At 41.9% G+C, this 19,435-nt stretch overlaps 1 protein-coding gene across 13 annotated transcripts in view; it reads right to left on the reverse strand.

The window, feature by feature from the left end:
* RBMS1 (RNA binding motif single stranded interacting protein 1) overlaps positions 1 to 19,435 on the reverse strand; it is a 207,941-nt gene that overhangs the window by 21,657 nt on the left and 166,849 nt on the right. For all 13 annotated transcript variants that reach the window (XM_026492693.4, XM_048214365.2, XM_044381535.3 and 10 more), the window contains exons 4-6: positions 16,405 to 16,496; positions 7,726 to 7,883; positions 5,656 to 5,735 (exon numbers count right to left, since the gene is read on the reverse strand). In XM_026492693.4, coding sequence (XP_026348478.1) covers positions 5,656 to 5,735; positions 7,726 to 7,883; positions 16,405 to 16,496 — 330 coding nt within the window. The remainder of the gene's footprint in view (positions 1 to 5,655; positions 5,736 to 7,725; positions 7,884 to 16,404; positions 16,497 to 19,435) is intronic.

Consider the following 19,435-nt stretch of genomic DNA (forward strand, 5'->3'; position numbering starts at 1 on the left):
ACACATGCCTGCCTCCCACACAGGCAAAAACAGCAGGCACAGGGCAAGCGGTTCTAGGACAGTTTCAGCTAACATGCCAATGTGCATTAATTAGTCTTCTCAGAGACTGTACTCTCTTTCAGGCAGGTATAGGAAGAGCATTTTTTTTAGAAAAAACCCTGAATCATGACCCTGAGTGACAGTGTTTTTGCCTTGGCCATGTCTCCTAATTTGGACATCTGTTCTAACTAACTAAAACTTCCCATCCCCTGTTACTAACATTCACTGTGTGGGAAACCACCACCCTACCACTTCTCCATAACAGAATTTTTATCAGGCAAATATTGTTATTTTAAACCTCCACGGAATTCACCAGGATTGTCTTACAAAGTAGTCATCGGTTCTTTTACCCTGACTGGGGACCTTCCAAGCAAATCTGATTTACTGCAAACCAGCTGGCACTCAAAAGCAAGATAAAAACCAAGATATCCAAATAAAGGACAATGCTTCCACATTTTCAGGGGGGAAAAATGAGAGATTAGATGAGAAAAGATAGAGGGAATGGCCCTATGAGTAATTTTTTTTCCAACACAAGCTATTATGTATATTTAAGGAAGATCCTGCTAGAAGATAAAGCCTCTCTGAAAATATGGTAACATCAGGCACAAAAGCACAAGATTTTTAAAAAGCAATTTCAGAAAACAGCATGAAAAACTGTGATGTGGCTTTTCGGAGAGCTACAAACATGTACTACGTGACGCACCGCACCCCAAGACAGGGCGCGGCGTGTCTGGCATGGGGGAAACCCAGCCACTCCGCTGTGTATGAAAACAGCATGTTGGCAGGAGGGTGCGTGGCCCACGAGAAGTGTGCTGACCTCCTGCTTAGCCTTTTAGAGACTTTCTTAAGATTCTTACAGTGGAGATGAGTTCACTGTTCAGTTTGTTAATTTTCATAAAGTATCTTTTGGGGAGTGTATCTAACGTGGGTTACTTTTCTGTCCTTGGCTCCCGTGTCACAGGAGAACTGCCAGTCAGGCAAGAACCTGAGCGCTCTGACAGAAGCCACCCGGGATGATTCTGCTTGTGCTGGCTACACAACGCGCATCCCTGACGAAGCCGACCTCGGACTCTATTTATGAAATGTTATGTCTGCTTCGCAAGGAACCTACATTATTTAAAGTGGGGGCTCATTCAATTTACCTTGGCCTGACAGTATTTTTGTTTTTCATCTGGTTCTACTGAAAATAATATATACATTCCAAGCAGAAGCCTCTGGTATGGAGTCACCGTTCGGACAATCTGAGAGAGCAGCATCTAATCAGCAGACCGGGAGTTAAAGAAAATTCTCATATTAAGTATACAAACAAAGGAGGCGGGGAACCCAGAGAAGCTGAAGACCGTTTCAAATTCTGTTGCGGTTCCCCAATCCACTTGGGACTTATTTTGGGGAAAAGTTGAGTTCCCTGGACCAGCGTGCTTCCGAGGCCCGCATTATACATGTCAAACCCCTGCCAAAAGGCGGTTCGAGCTTGCTTCTATGCAAAGAAGTATCCAGAAAAACCCTGAAAATAGCCATGATTATTGTGACGAGCCCTCCACGAACAATGCTCTTGGAAACTACTTGGTAACCTCTGTTGTTCTAGGGCGAAGCACAGGCTTTCTGCGCCTAGCACAAAATTAAAAACAAAACCGAGGCCCTGCTGCTAAAGAACTTGCAGTCTAGTTGGGCACTAAGACTAACACACAGACGGAATCGTGCAACGTTAGAAACGGCATACAACTGAGTTCTGATTCAGAACCAAGAGAATGGCTTGACTGCATACCCCCAAGCAGTGATTCTCTTGAGGCAGAAGGAATCTGTTTCTTACAGCCGACCCGTGGCACAACTTGAAGAAACTGTTCTCTACTAGTCGCGAAGGTACAGAGGATCCTATAATCCTTCACGTGGGGTTTGGAAACCAAGGTCTCTTTTTCCCTTGAATAGGTACGACCAACAGTCTTTAAACCTACTTCAAAACAAACAGCTAAATGATACAACCATGAAGTCCTTTGGAGAAAAAAGGACACTGCTCGACCTCGCTCTGTGACACCCTGAGATCTACTTCATTCAGGAAACAGGGAGATCTTATCGCATCTCAGACTGATACAACATCAAAACTACTGCGTGCAGGGATGTCTCTCCTCCTCGAACTTTCCTTGCCATACATAAATATGAGCTGAGAAAGTCAAGCGGTCACTGGCGGGTGGCCGGGCAGCCCTTCAGAGGGACTAATACCGTGGGGTCCTGCCACGGATGGCACGGGGAAGTGAGGAGAACACCAGGAGTCAGCCGTGCACACGTGTTAACCACAGAAGGCCCCACAGTGGTAGGTCTGACAGAAAGCTCCCACGTATTAAATTTCTCCTTTGTCTTTACTAAGTTGGAGGGTAAAAACATCGCTTTCTATTTTCCTCAACTTAAGTGTTGTTGATGGGAAAACAAACCCAACTTAAAAAACAAAAAGGAAGCTCTTGCCCAAGGTTGGGTTCCTTGGAATAGCATAGGTCCCAGTCTTTTGTTTGATGATCCAGACTCGTGCCTGCAGGCAGTTCAAGCTCACACGCAGCCTGCAAATCGCGCAAGCTCAGGTTTTAGCCGTCCAAGATGGAGTGCAGACTGCGGAATTGTATATACTTACAAATAGCTTCTTCTGTGCAGTGAGACTCAACTGGGTGCAGGGAATTAAAGTAAATCTCTGATCATAACCATCAGCCATCCAGTTAAGGATGAAACTCTGGCAGAATAAATACAGAACACCAGTTACCCACACACGGCCTGGCGTATGGGGGAAAATGGAAATGTCTTCTGGTCTGTGGTCAGCCGCGAGCATGCTAGTGTGTGAACACACAGTACTGTCTTGGGGAAGAGTGCAGTGAAATTTATACAAAACCCACAAACATTTATCGTTGCTTAGTACGGTTGAGGTACTGTGCTGGGATGAAAACAGCAAGAGGAGAAAACAGCTTCTGCCTTCAAGAAGCTCCCAGTTTAGTAAAGCGACACGTATAAACGTGTTCAGTGCTGGGATACAGGCAGGTGTCCTCAGGGTGCTGTGCACACAGCCCGACTGGACCAGAGGAGGCTCTGGCAGGGGGAGGCAAGCGTGGAACACAGTCTTGGAGGGTGAGGACTGGAGAGCCAGGTTAAAGGTAACTGAAGGGCACTAGCTTGGAAACCACAGGAGAGAAAGCAGAGAGGAATGGAGGGCATGGTGTGCTTGGAATGTATTTGTAGTTTGGTCCTGGAGGAGACACAGTAAGGCAGAGAACAGAGGGAGACAGGACTGAAGAAGCAGTCAAGAGCCCTCTCGCCTCTGGCCTTCAATGTCATTCTAGGAGCCTGGGTTTTTTTCCTCTATTGGGGGGGGGGGACTTTTAGCAGGAAAGCGACACAGAGGCCTATATTTTATCAAACCTCTGGGAGGGTATCTGGAGAGGAAGGGCTAATGATCAAGCAGGCAATTAGGAGCCTGCCGTAATGGCCTTGGTGAGAGATCAGGGCTTAAGCTAGGCTGTGGTAGAACGGATGGAGGGGAGAGGGTAAATTCTAGAAATTATCAAGAGGAAAAATGTAAGGACTTGAATGACTTTGTATATGAGAGATGATGGATGGAGGGGGGATTCAGCCCTGAGTTTCTGGCTTGAGTGCGTGGCTGGATACTGGCCACTAACTGAGAAAAGGACAACTGGATTAGATGGGAAGGGGGGCTAGTTTCACCTTGGAGACAATGGATGTGTGGTGACTGAGACCAGGCAGCCTGAAGCTCAGGGCAAAGCCAGGGTGGGAGATGAATGTCTCCGAGTTGTATGAATGTACACACTAGTTGAAACCTTGAGAATACATGACAGCTATTAGAACTGAGCCAGAAGTGGGATTAGGGAAACAGCAACAATTAAAGAGTAGATAGAAGAAACAAGCCCACAGAAGGCAAGAAATTAACGCAGGACAGGAAGAAAACAGAGACAGGTGAAGCGGAAGTCAAAGGAGGACATGTTTCAGAGAAGGGTAAGCGACTGGCAGCATCAAGTACAGCAGACAGACAGCCTCGGAAAGAGAGGGAAGGTTGGATAATTGGATAATCGGGAGGTTAAGTGTTAGTTGTGTCCCCACTACCCCCCCCACCCCTCCTACAAAGAGTTAGGGTCCTAACCCTCAGTTAACTCATAATGACAGAATAGGACCTTATTTACAAATAGGGTCTTTAAAGTTAAAAAGCGGTTATTAGGGTGGGCCCTGATCGAATGACTGGTGTCCTTGTAAAAAAAAAAAAAGGGGGAAATATGGACACGGAGATAGACATGCACAGAGGGACAATGGCGTGAAGAAACACAGGGAGAGGATGCCCATCTACAAGTTGAAGATGGAAGGAGGCCTGGAACAGACTCTCCCTCCATCCCCGCCAACACCTTCATCTTGGACTTTGAGCGTTGAGAACCAAGACAACACATTTCTATTGTCTGAGCCACCCAGTTTCTGGTACTTGGTCACGACAGGCCGGAAGGCTAATACAGTTTACCGTGTGAGACACAAGGAGAAGTCAAGCTGGGGAGAGCTGAGGTGTGAACGGAAGACAGAAACAGGGACTACGCTTTTAAAAGGTTTACGTGAGAAGGGGCTAGACAGGAACACAGTGCTTTCGTTTTAGTTTCAAAATCACAGAGACCTGAATGATCTCAAACACAAATAGATTTTTCTAGTAAATTATTTGAAATTTTAAAATGTACTGGCATAAAGTAGTTCACAGTTTTGTTCACTGTATTCTGTGATTTAAAAATGTCTACTGTAGTCATGGTCACAATTTGGGGGGAGACTGCAGCCGGGGAGGGATGAGAAAGCTGAGTGAGGACCAGTGATGTTGAGGGTCTGGTCAAGCTGGAAACAACCTCTACTTTACCTGCCTGGATGTAACAGCAGAGAAGGTGGCCTGCTGTAGAATTAATCCAGGTTTAGCATTCTGCAAGGCACGTGTAACCAAGATACGGCGTATAAGACAAGTGAGAAGATAAGTGACGATACCGCTAAAATGGAGACCAGGTTTGGTGGGGATGGAAAAGAAGTAAAGAAGGACCCCTTTGAAATTTGAATCAGGTTCAGTGGGAGGCAGAATGAGTGTGATCTGGGAATGAAAAGCTCCTGAGGTGTGGTGTTCTTGGTCATGACAACACAAGGCAGGGTGGTGGGAGGAAGCGGCTATCCTGGGGTGGATGGAAGGGCGTAGGGACTGAAGTCCAGGCTCTGTAAGGGGCGCAAGGTAACACATGCTGAGACCTTCCACAGGAAAGGCAGGAGCTGTGGTGGAGAGTACCATGGCCCTCAACGGACAAGACTGCAGGACAGATTTACGGAGGCTGGTGGATGGTGGGGGAGGCAGGTTAGAGGACAGGCCTTGTATCTGAGAAGGAGGAGCTTCCGAATGCCTTACAAGTCAGACCCTCCCTCCCACTGGGAAGGCTCCCATTCATATTTGAACACTCAGTGTCTGGGAGAAAGGCACCTTCAAGTCTTATTTGTAGAACCAAAGACCTAAGTTTTAAGAGCTTGATAAGTGGTTTTTGGTTCTCGAAACATCAAGTGCTAAAATTATATGTATATTACATAAAAGATGACTGATAAAATTTTAGACAAACAACATACCAGAAACTCCAGGTGGTGTCTTAATGAATTTTCCATTAAAATGAGCAATAACGGCTTCACACTTTTCTGTTGATTCCATCCTATTCATCCATCAAAATAAAACACATATTTAGAGGATCTCTTAGTTTCAGATTTTGTTTTGCACATGTGAATACATTCTTACAGGTTTACTGGATACAAATGAAACCCAGCAAAAATGTGAATCAGAAAAAGTGGGTTTATCCTATCTTTTATTTGTTTTATGTGTATTCCTACAATAAAATGAAAACTGATATCCACATTCTGAATCATAAAAGAAATAAATTATATCCAGAGTGTTTAATATCAAGCATATCAACTGTTATTTTTTTCTACTTGTTGGAAAACTGGCGATCAATATATAATAGTTCTGCTGGTCATGATGCGGAATTAAAATGGAAACGCCAGTTCAAAATACGAGTGGATTTACTGCTGCCAGAATATCTTAAAGATAGCCTTTCCTTTCATATATTCACAGAAGGACAGACTCAAAAGTCATGATAAGAACGAGTGAAAATCACAGGATACTCCTTATACGGTTTTCACATTAGCTTTAGGTATAAAACTAAATTAGTGCAGTCGGTTATGTACTGTCTTTGTCATCTTGGCTTCAGAGGAGTAATTAAAGGATTGAGCCTAACTTTACCATTTATTCTACATCTGCAGGTGGCTAAAAACCTTTGAGAAACATTTCAAGGGAATTACATTATTTTGACTTATTTTTTTTTAATGGAAGAAACACTGAATAATCTATTCAAAATGCACCACACTCCAGGACTACCCAGAGAGTTACATCTTGGTTTTAATGGGCAGTAATAGTTTTAAAAAGCAATAGAACTTAATTGGGTTCCATCTTCGGATGCAAAACTGAAACTACTTCATCTGCTTTCAGAACACCCACAAAGGCGATGATTTTTAGCTGGGGCTGGGCTTTTCATTGTTTCCCCCGGATCCTTTTAAACAATGACATGTTCACTGGAAATGCAAGTTTCTACCTGTAGAAATTTTAGTTTTATCTCAAAATTAGGCTAGTATTGTCACTAATTCAATGCAGAGACACAGATAATTTTAAGAAAGAGCAATCAACTAAAAGCCAGAACCAAGTACTAGACTTTGCTTCATTACTTGGCAGTCTGGTGACAATGGAAACATCTCTTCTTTGACTCGATTTTCTTATACATAAAATAGTGAACAATGCTGCCTTTGTTGATTTCACAGGTCTGTGGGAGATGGGATTGTCATCAAATCGGATGTTGTATATGAAAGTAAAATACCAGCAATTTTTCTTCCAAAGTCAAAGTCAACATATAGACATTATCTGTTCCTGCACAGTATTAACGGGTTCCTAAATAATGGAAAAATCAGTTTTTATACATGGGCTTTTAGATTAGCACTATGTCAAAACTCAAAGCACTTTCTGTTTGAGATTTTTCTTTCAGAAACAAAATTAACCATTACACTGAAGTATCCTTTCCGGAAAGGAAGGGATAAAAATAAGTTGGAAGAAGTGAGGGCACTTTAGATAGATCTGTGACATTCTGCCTCTTCAAAAAGAAAAAAAAAAAAATCTGAAGCAAAATTATAAAACGCTATTACTGGTGGTTAGAGAGGTGTCCTATCATTGTCTTACTTTCTGAATGTTTGAAATAATCTAATTCATTGACTTTATGATGAATCAAATTTCCATCTAATGAGAAAAGCCATACTGATTTATTTATGAAACTCAGGAGCCTGTGATGGTTATTTTTAAGAAGTTACAGGCATCCTGATCGAATTAATGAAAACATTAGAACTACTGCTCATGTGATATTTCCTTGCCCTGAGTCACCAAATATTTAGTGTCTTCAGGCTTAAGAACCCTAATGAACTTCCAAAAGATCTGGAAAAAAACAAACAAACAAAAAACAACCAGTATTTACACATTTAAATTCATGGTACAACTGGCTCCCATAAGCCTGGCTCAAATTCTCTCTTCTTGCTCAACTTTTATTTTGCAGGAAACTTAGCAGAGCTATTGTCATTGACATAGTAAGGACAGAGCAGCGTGCTTACCTGGCAAAGCCAACACCACGACTTGTACCACTGGAATCACGTAGTATTCTTGTAGAAATAACTTGTCCAAATGGCTTGAGCATATTTTCAAGTTCTTGCTCATCCATGGACAGTGGCAAATTAGAAATATATAGGTTAGTAGGATCTTGTTCCTGTTGCTAAAACAGAACAGAGAATTATCCATTAATTTCCAATGGAAGTTGAAATACTGATGTTCACACACCTACTTTGAGTCCTTTCAGAGTGCTACCAAGCGCGAGCGTGGGAGCTACAGACACCCAAGTCACCTTGCACGCTTGCAAACAGTGTCTGAAGCTTGGACAATCTGTGCAGGTCAGACATGATTCCGTTGAGCTGTTCTTAGCCGAGAACTTTGGAAATGCAACTGCTGGCACGCGCCGTGGAGCTGGAGAGGGTGCCCTCATGGAACCACGCTCTCAGCTGTTTGCAGCGCTCCCAAAATAACCAACCTCTCCTCTGCAACTATTTTTAGGAGTCCATTTCAGGCACACTATTGCACAGAAGGCTATTACTGTCAATAATTCAATCCAGAGACATACAACGGATTCTGGACCAAGTCATCTCAAGTCCAGTGAGGCTTTGTCCCAGTTCCCCTCCTCTGCTCCATGGCAGGGTCCTTACTACTTACTTTGGAGTTCTGATCACCCATGGGGAAAGGAGAACCCAGACATGAACAAAAACAAGTAAACTCATATAAATAAGTAAACGCATATAAACAAGTTTATCATATAAAATGATAAACTCTAGGACAGAGCAAACTTTATAATCAGCAAAAAGGTGAACTCAGGAGTAGGTGGGGGAGGGGAGCTTTGCTAAATCCTTGCTACTCAAAGAATGATCCAGCGCCAGCAGTGATGGGATTATCTACAAGACCCTCCCAGACCTCCAGAATCCCAGGAGCCACATTTTAACAGGATTTCCAGGTGATTGCCTATGCATATAAAAGTTCAAGAAGCAACAACAAGATCATTCCCCACTCACCTTTCCTTTGCTGAGATAGAATCAGCTGAACCAAAGCTACGCAACTGAATTTTCTGAGAGCCAGTAACTGCTCTACACATTTACTAAGAGTATGGTGCTCAATCATGAGAGAGAAAGCTTATCTGACAACTGGAATATTTTCTGACCAAGTCAAAATTCACTTCTGCAATTGTGAGATTAGAAGAGTCTTAATTAATTTTAAATCAGGTTTTCCTTTGATCTTATTAACCAACTGTATCTTTACATATTGAGCTATGCAGGCTTATGATTTTTCTTTAATAAGCGCTATTAGTAAAGTTGTTAACTGATGTTTTAGCATTAGGCAACAGAACAACAGCACACTCGTTATATTTTAGATTTCCAAAATGCACAGTACTTTAAAAATATATGTGAAGCATATGCATATTTGAATTGTACAAAGTCTCTACTTTCAAATTTATCCCATTGTTTAATTAAACCTGAAATGAAATCTGCCTTTTTATATAATCTGCAGGTAAAAGTGCATATTGACCTTTCATACTATACTTACCTGGTAAGATTTAAAATAACATTCTGGTATCCTAGGAAATGACAAATGCCTTGGTATTCCCAAGCACTCAAGTTATCAAACCCAGAGAGACTATGGCCAAAAAGTACTGTCCCTATGGCCTCCCGCTTCTGAAAGACGGCAGCAGCACATAACCCGGCTGGTCCCAAAGGGGTGCAGGAGAGGCTCCAGGCCTGGGGGTCCCTGAGGTGTAGCAGTGGGGGTGGACCCGAGAAAAAAATTAAATTTTTCAAATGTTCAATAGTAAGCCGAATATTTAACCTCATTAACCCTTCACAGGCTACACAAAATGGTGACTATCTTTGCTTTTAGCTGAAATTAGATCCGTTCAATCTGGAACAGCTGATTATCTTGTGCTGAACAAAACCTATCTTTATATCTTTAATGTATAAAATTGGAAAGTGATTTAATAAATGCAGAACAGGTAACAGATAACATGTTTGAAAATATAAGGAAAAGCAAAATGGTCTGAGGTATTAAAGTTTTCCAGTGCTTCTGAGGTAGGGTGAGAGGTAAAATCTCTCTATCTCCATTTCACTCACTACCTCTGCCAAACTGGCCCGATTAACCGCACAGCTCTTTAGTCACTTCATGTCGGCTCTACCCTCCCAAGTCCCCGAAGACTTCCGGTGGTGCAGAAGACTCTATTTGTTCCGGTGTTAGCCTGGTCCTTAACGGGCCAGTACCCATGGAGTCCTTTCTCTCTGAGGGTGGGTGCCGATGAGCCCTGTAGCCTCACAGTCAAATGATACGCACAGAGCATCTCATACAGTCCAGACTCGCACAAAATAACCTTGACTCCAGCCCCGTGCTCCAGCTGCTTACAGTTAAGTAGGGGAGGTAGAAACACATGCAGTAAGAGCCTAGGACAGAGGCGGGTACAACTCACAACGGGAGGAGAGATGGGGGAGCTTGTCTTGGGGAAAGGCAGGGAAGAGTTTTCAGAGGGCACGGCACCGAGTTGAGACTTGAGAAACAAACAGAAGTCATGAGGCTGAAAGCAGATTGTGAAAGGGTATGTAAGGAGTTGGACTCCACTCTGTCAGTCCCTGCCGCTAAACTGGTCTACTTAAGCATTGCTAACGGCAAGAAGGACCACGTATACTGAGAAGTCGGCAGGCAAAGGTCAAGGTAGCCTTACCAGAGTGCAAATTTTCTTGGAAGTCTGGTGCTTTATCTTTAAATTAAAAAAAAAAAAAAAAAAGTCATGTAAAGTTTGCAATCTACTCCCTAACTATTTAGATGTGTCGTAATATAGAAACGATGCTTCTGACCTCATACTTCCAAGTAATACTGGTAACTTCAGGGAGAGAAGCCAGGCTTATCCTGTGATTTCATGTACTCTGGTGGGTGAGGGGGGGACCAGGAGGAAGGAGGTACTGTCATCCACCAACCATAGTTAGAAAGCCACAGTCTGACAAATGAGGGGAGCTTTCGAACGCATGGAAGCAAGGAAATGATATCATCAAGCCTACCTTAATGAGAAAAATCTCTGCCATCATGCTTAGTCAGATTCAGAATAAAGCTGGGGACCCCCTAATTAAAAAGCATTAAAACCCTCCTTGGACAAAGATATGGCATAAAAAACCTTACATAAGAAACATATACCATAAATAGTGTGGGGCTTTCTTTTTAAGTTACAATTATAACCATTAAATGACTGATATTTAAGAATGTTCAGAGGAGAATTTGTCATATGTGAAGTATTTTTAAAAGGATTAACAATGTAGGTACAAAATACTTTCTAAATTTATGTTTCAGTTGCTTGTATGATTAAAATATTAATAAAATATTATATTCTTTAAAGTCCTGATTCAACTTGAAAGTTTATGATGAAGAAAAAAATAAGTACTAAACTCGGAATCCAAAAAGAAATTGAGCTCTGAACCCATTCTTTGATAAATAGTGAGCCAAAGCAGATTAACACAAGTAAATATTTCGTATGACTTTAATGGATTTTTTTCCAACAGCAACAACTCAGTCAACTAGGGTTTTTCATTTGGGATGATCTTTAAAGCTAATGTTATTTATTTTTCTTATCAAATGGTCAACTTGTCCTGCCAACATCGAGCACAAAGTTGTAATAATTAAAAAAGAAAAAAAAGAAAAAGAAAGGAGAAGACACTCCAAGCTGGCAGCACTGGCCACAAAAATATCTAATCCCCAAAGTGTCCGTGTATTCTAATGACCATACATTCATAGTGAATATAATACTTGTAGTAAGTGGGGGGTGGTTCTCGAATGAGGGTAATTTAGTTTCTTTAAAATCAGTGACAACCATAACTCTGTTTTATTACATACAATGTTATGTCTCAAAAAACAATTATTCTGTAAATTATGGGTGGCCAAACATAAAATGGGGCCAACAGGCCTCTTTATATCCATCCTTAGGCATGGAAAAGGTTCAATGGCTTCTCTAACAAGTAGAAAACTAGCTCCCACATTGGCCATGAGAGGGATAAATGGCCACTAATGTTCACTTGAGTAGAAAAGCAGGGCTCAGAGGTCCCGCGTGGTGTAAGGCACTCAGTCATCATCTGAAAGAAATTAACAAAAACCTCCCTGTGCATGTGGAATGGTTCCTAAAACGCAAGAAAGGGACTTGGCAGGAAGACCAGACATCTGTTTTCTCTTGTACTGAATAGGTTCCCCAACCAGCGGAGAGCTGCTCACAGGCATGTGAATGCCAACTGCCTGGAGCACCGTCGACTCTCTGGAAGGGGGATTCAACTCCTGCTCGTTTCACTGCCTATTTACCGAAAAGAAATGTGCTAGCTTACCACCAGGCAAACAACACGCGATGATCCGCTGACTCCCAGCAGGCCTCAAGAGGCACTGCTGAAAGGCCTACAGAAGTCATTCTCTTAACACATATTACCAATGTTGGTTCAAGTTTTAAGTCCTTTTAGCTTGATAGCTGATTTTTGCTCTTTTTATAGATTCTGAGTCTTCTGTTCTAAAAACAAACACATCTGAAACAAGGCCAAGTTTAACATCAATAGGAATGGCCTTGAGCCTTGGGGAAAACCTTTTGGTAAGTTTCCTCAGGGTACTTACTCTATGGACAGAGCCCAGTGAATATAATTTTTAAAAATGGCCCATTCTTAATTCTCAATATCTGCTCAAGCTAGGAAAAAAGTTCTTCTGTCACTGAGTTGGTTTCTCTGGTCATTAACAAAACAAAGATTTAGCACCTACCCTATGCCAGGCACCAAGAGAGGAACTGAAAGTCAAAACATGAAGAAGAAACAATCACTGCTGCTGAATGCTCTCCACTTGCAATTTTTCAACTCAATTTTGAGTATCTGTGGAGGCCTTTTTCAACCCCAGATAGCCAATGTGTATTATATTCTCCTTCACCCAAACCCCAATCCACTCCCACCACCCTGCTGATTTCCCTAGTAGAATACCCCTTAATTTTTTCTAATTACATAAGAAAGCAAGCCTTTAATATGTGGCAATGTGAATTTTCAAAACTTCATGTAGTATCCCTGTTAATTCACTAAAAACAGTGGATGGCAATGGGTCTCTTATCACTTAAGGGAGCCAGACCTAAACTTCTTTTACAAACTGTCTGCACAGGAGGTGTGTGCCAGGTGCTCCTTTATCTGAATAGCATAAGGGGGTTAAGTCAGTTCCAGATCCTCAAATCCATGGTGCCACGGCACAGAACAACGGACCCCCTCCAGCATTTGAAATATCTTTTGTAACTTTAATGATATAATAAAAAAGAAATAAGGCCCAGGAAACTCAGCTGTTCTAGAGAGACCTAAAGAAATTCACGAAGTGCAGGATGTTGGCACACGGCCAGCCTCTCTGAACCTGTGTACCGTTCCTTCCCTACCGATGGTGTAGAAAGGGATCATTTTTCCTAGCCAATTTACAGTCCCAAGTCTCCTAAGGAGGCCTCTGAACAGTGCTCATTATCAATCCACAGGAAAGTGGCGTTCAGAGCACACTGTTGACACGTCAGATCGGGCCAATCTATACCCAGGCCGGCGTTGACCAAATGCACTGCAAAGAGCTCTTTAAAACAGTGGATATTTCAGAGACTATGCTGCTTAACATCCCTGGCACTGAGAAGATGCCTAGGTAAGTGCCAGCTGCTTCAAGAAGGCCTCTGCATTTGTAACGGGTTGTTAAAAGAGCCCTCTTTCTAACCTTGTTTCAGCAGAAGCCACAAAACAATGGTTGGCACATTCCAGAGAGAGAAACCAGACCACCTAAAGAGAGCCGGCTGAGAACTGGTTTGGGATGCTTAGCTGACCGCCCAGCTCACGCTGCCTTGGAGAGACCGGAGAGGCTGAGAATGAGCATGTATGTGGAGAGAAATGCTGCTGTGTTCTTAGTCTCACCATGTGGGCTGCATCCCTCTCACTGCCAGGCAAACGGCAGGGGTTTGAAGAGACACTGAGGAGGCTTCTCTGTGTCCCATGGAGCTTGGTGCCTACAATGGATCGAGGTCTGACTTCAGCCTGAGGAATCCAACAGCTGCAAGGCTGGCTGAAGGGGCCTCTAAGTGTGGCTGGTCAGTATCTACTTCTCCCACAGACAGCTGCCAAATGTAGATCACAGGTGGGCCACGCAAGGTAGAATTGGCCCAGGGTTGTGTTACATCCTTCCAGGAAGGCTGCATTGATGGGCAAGGAGGTCCCAGCAGAAAAGGGCTGAAGACAGACCCTTAGACAATCAGGAGCTGAGGCATATATTCACTAGTTTCAAGGAACCACAGGAGAAAGATCAGTTGGGGGGGTGGTGTAAGAGATCTCTGAAAAACACCCAAAGCATTCCATGAGGGAACACGTTATCTCTCTGGCCAGAGAAATCAACACCAGATTACATCACCGTCAGGTCAAGAAACTTGCCCATCCCATACCCTGTTCCACCAAGGGGGAGGGTCAGAAACCACAGCTACCTAGCTGATACAAGAGCAAGAAAAACATAAGTTTGGGAAATAGGAAAGAAACTAATCAAGCCCCCATCCCCCTGTAGGCTTATTATGACTGAGAGCAGACCTGAGCTGGAAGAAGGGAGAAACTTCAATGGGACTCTCAAAATTTCATCAAAAATAGGGGCGCCTGGGTGGCTCAGTCGGTTAAGCAGCTCTTTTTTCAGCTCAGGTCATTATCTCCAGGTCCTGGGATTGAGCCCCGCATGGGGCTTCGCATTCAGCGGGGAGTTGCTTGAGATTCTCTAAATCCTTCTGCCTCCCACCCCAAGACAAATAAATCAATCTTAAAAAAAAATTTCATCAAAAACAAACCAACAAACCTATTGGGATTGGACATTTAAATTACAGGGATCACACATGCAACATCAGTAACGTGTTCTTAAAAATGAGAAATCCAACATGCAAATGTTAACCAGGATCCTATTCTACATTATTTCAAATAAGAAAAAAACCATCATGTATTACACATTAATCACTACCCCCAAATTCCTAAAATGTAATTAAATACTTCTTTTCCTATTTTTCTACAATTTCCTAAAATGTGACTTGTTATATTGGGATATAAACCTTCAAATCATTGCTTCCTGATCACCCAGTCATCAATATGGTTGTTAGCAGACAACTGCCGTGTAAGCTGTGATTTCTTTCAGCACCAGTGACATCTAAGACACATATCCCTTTTGCTGACTCTCAGCAGTTTTCAAAACTTCTACATGTGATTCTGACATTTTACAAACTGTATTTAGAATATAACTTGAGACTCCCTATACAACATCTTGTTTAAAATCCTTTATTGAGCTTGGTGTGAGTACGTATAGAGACGGCTGAAAATGTGTTGAAAGATAATTACATTCCGTGAAGTTTGGATATGAAAACTCAAGAGGCATTCTACTGAAAAAAAAAAATAAAAAAATAAAAAAGACCAGAGTGAAGGGACTTTTTAGGATAATGAGAGTGGCCAGAAAAGTCATGGGACCAGCCCTGGATTTTATCCATGGGAGGACGAAGCAGGAACTTCACAGAATAGAGGAAATGGACAAGGTAGTGGGAAAAATAGTGTTTTCTGATTGTGCCTTGAAAGTCCTGGGGACCCACTGTTTACAGAAGCAGGTTAAACACGCTGTAAATCATTATACAACACAGGTACTGCACAGTCACAATTAAATATACTTTAAACCCTAATAATCATGGTCTTCCGACAATGCCACAGGGAATTACTCTACATTACAGACAGATAAGCAGAAAATCGTGGTGCTTAATATTTATAGTTTCGATTTAACTTCTTACTCTGGAGTTCAAGAAAACCTAAAATATGTCCAACTCAATTCAAAGCTTTAAAAATAGTTAAAGTCCAAGACTACTTTGGAAAGGTGATCACTTTCCCTAATTCCTGAAATCGTGATTTATGTTGATTCTTTGAGTCAAGGTAAATCCCTGGTGTGGCAGCTACACACGCATCCTTCAGGAGCCTCAAGGTCTTAGCAGGTAACTTCTCTCTTTACCAGAGTCCTTGAACTTCCATAAATTCTCCTTCCTTATGGAAATGTGAATGCTCCTGAGGGAATGATCACATGCTACTATTCAGGAGCAGAAGTAACCAAATTACTTTCCTCTGTGCTTCAAGAAGACAGAGAATATATAATTAATGATCTTTTGCAAAGAATACACAAAATATCAAACTGCTGAGTTTCCGGCTTAAAAATATTTTCCACAGCAATTCAAGGACCACAAATGGGGGGAAAATGCACAGAATTATATGAGTATCTTAAGAAGTGCACTATGGGTAGCAGGTGTGACATAACCCAAGTTTACATTTGGGCAATAAGAAGACTAGGGCACATACCCCACTTCAACAATATTCTTCGTCTAGAATTCTAAAAGTTTATCAGAAACAAGCTTTGAATAAAGCCAGGATAGAACTACTGAAGAGCAGATTCACAGCCCATAAACAACCAGTGTCTAAAAATGTCTGCCTTTTGTACCGATTTGAAATAGCATCTGTAGCTTCCTCTGCCCTAACCTACTACCACTGAGAATGTGGAGGCCCAGCACAGGTGTCCAAAGGAACCACGGTTAGCCGGGATGGAGGGAGAATGCCAACACGGACAGGCAGAGCCCCACTCCAGGCTTCAGAACCAAAGCCAGGGCCCAGAGGAGTGGCTACTGGCTCTCGACTCACCTTTGCCATTTGAGCTTGAACCCCGCTAGCCTTCAGGGCAGACACAGCTTTCTGGGCTGCTGCAGGACTGTCAAAGTCGACAAAACCGTAACCTGAAATGCAAAACATACTTACTTACTAAGCCATTATTTTGTCATGATGAAAAGAGCAAAAGAATGAGTGTTTGGTTCCCGATGCGAGGGCAGCCGAAATGAAAACCCCGACGTCCTGACAGGTGGCTGGCGTTACCAGCTGCCATGCGGCCTCCCTCTCAGGCTGTCTGTCCCTGTCGTCTCTCATGAGCTAGACAGATTTTCCTTCAAAGTCAAAAACAAACGAAACAAAACAAAACCCTAAAAATCCCGGTTTTCCCTTTTTCTCAGGTGTCATACTTCCTGAAGAAAATGACACCTAAGTTAACCAACCAAAATTAAAAAAAAGAAAAAAAAAAGGAAAAAAATCAACTTCAGAGAAATAGCATTTTTAATGATTTGGTAATAAAGATGGAGCAATCATACAGAACTTAATAAATAACAGAAAAAAAAATTAGGTTCATTCCACAGACTAACAATTATTTTTCAAGTAAATCAAGTATAACCAATAAATACCCCAAACATAAAATACATTCTATTTTCGTACTTGATTAAAAATATGATTACTTATTTGCTTAAAATACACCTCGTGATCCCCGTCAAATAAAGAAAGGAGTAAAAATGCCTCCAGATATCCAAAAGAGCTGTTTCAGCAATTCACGCCCTAACATCTAAAAACAAAACATCATACAAACAGACAAACAAATAACTTCCTAAAAGAGGCTCTGGCTCAAAGCTTATTTATTCATAGCTTCGAAAACATTTTTAACAAGCTAGTCAGCTAATCCCTGGTCACACTAAGTCAAAAGCAGGAAACTAGGGGGGAAAAGGCGTCAGGGTAAGGGTTACAAAATGAGCGCATGGATGGTACCTAGCAGCAAAATCTAGCAACAAGCAATAAAAGAGGGAAACTATACAAAGAACAGGACTTAAGCAGCATAAGAGCAACAGCCCCATGAATTTCACACAATCCAGTGAGTACCACTGTATTAAAATAGGCCATCGCTGATTTTTCGCTGGGCTCACTCTTAAGTTATTGCGAAAAGGTTAAATCATATTTAACAACTGTTTAAAAGATCAGGATACCAGGCAAAAATACCAACAGAGATTTTATTGGAACTCAAACCTATTGCTATAAAATACACTTTAAACGAGTAAGAATATTTTGAAACACAAAAGCACCGTTTGGAGGCTGCCCAGAAGGGCCAGTGCTATCATTGATTTCTAGATACTGTAAAGACAGAGTACTTTTGACAGTAAAGTACTAGTGTCCAAACAGACAAACATACCTCTATCAACAAGGCCAAACACAGAGCTTGGCAAGGGTTCAAAGGTCGGTTTGCAGTATTAGCACCAAAACTACTGTCTGGTAACAAAACAGGTTGTAATGAAACAGAGTAAACCATCAATTGTAGAATAGATGTTTCAGAAGAGATGCGTTAAACCTGAAATAAGCAGCAGCTTCCTTCTATTACTTGGAATTGGACTGAAATAAAGCCTAATTTGATTTTGACACTGAGGAAACAGCCAGGTTGGAAAGAAAAAAAAGAGCTAAAAGCAGAGAAAGCTGCTCAACGGCCACATCAGGACTTAGAGTCAACACAGTCTGAGTGTTTTTAGAAACCTGTAAGTTAATGCTAATATGCAACCCTCTATGGGGGACACACATGCGTGCGCGCGCTCTCTCTCTCTCTCTCTCTCTCTCTCTCTCGTACCTACTTTATCACCACGTACAACTTCAGCAGGCCATAAACGAACACCCAACTACAATGAAGTGATGTCACTCCCACTGATGGATATTTGAGAGTGGTCCCCCCCCAACTATTTTGCTGTTGTCAATAAATTACAAGAAACAGAAGATCTCAATTTTGATGTAACTGTGGTTGAACTTATTACCAGTCAAGAACTATTAGTATTCTTTTTTTTTTTTTTTTAAAGATTTTATTTATTTATTCGACAGAGATAGAAACAGCCAGCGAGAGAGGGAACACAAGCAGGGGGAGTGGGAGAGGAAGAAGCAGTCTCAGCGGAGGAGCCTGAAGTGGGGCTCGATCCCATAACACCGGGATTACGCCCTGAGCCGAAGGCAGACGCCCAACCGCTGTGCCACCCAGGCGCCCCGAGAACTATTAGTATTCTTTTATCTGTTATTTTCTTATTAGGAAAACTCTATAATGGTTCCATTTTAGTTGTTTACATCCTTTTCTGGCCTTTTCTAACCACATACCTGTCTCATTAATATTTGCTGGAAACAAGTATTACGGGTAGGCATGCAATCTTTCATTTTCTCTATTTTATTACTTTCAAGTAAATTTAAGAGTATACAAATTTGAGTTATAGGTTCTATGGGTTTCATTATTTAAGTGGGTATGAAGATATTTTTGAAGGTGGGATTCTCTAAGTAACACGGCCCTCTCTCACTGGATCCCCAGAAGGACTCTCCTCAGGTCTTAGGACCACGAAGAGTTACAGTACTCCTGCGTCTTGGATTTTCCTCCACATTGTAGTGACTAAACCATGGGAATGGCTATGTTTTTTTAGTTTTGCTTTGGCCATTAGGAAACTCAGGCCATTTTTGTAGTAACCTGAGAATTCCTGCTCTTGCCCCTATCTTCCCATTAGTCAGATTTATCCTCACCCATTTTAACTTCGTGTGTGTGTGTGTGTGTGTGGCATTTGTGTGCATGTGTTCTGCTCTTGTATGTAACCCCTAAGCATTAATCAATTAATCAATCAATGTCACAATTGATACTTTGTAAGCTTTTTGTGATCCTGGATTGCCATATATACCAATGTTGGAAAGCGTTTAAATACCTTTAGTTGGCTAAAACCTGACAAAAATTGAAATGCAGAAGAGCAACTGACTCCTAAATTTTCAAATTTAATAACTAAGGTACATGTTATTCAGAGCAATGTGTCCTTCGGGTAATTTCCTTTCTTGGATAGAGGCTCCAAAATAC

This window comes from Ursus arctos, unplaced genomic scaffold, assembly GCF_023065955.2.
Source record: "Ursus arctos isolate Adak ecotype North America unplaced genomic scaffold, UrsArc2.0 scaffold_1, whole genome shotgun sequence".
In the NCBI taxonomy this organism is placed as follows: domain Eukaryota; kingdom Metazoa; phylum Chordata; class Mammalia; order Carnivora; family Ursidae; genus Ursus; species Ursus arctos.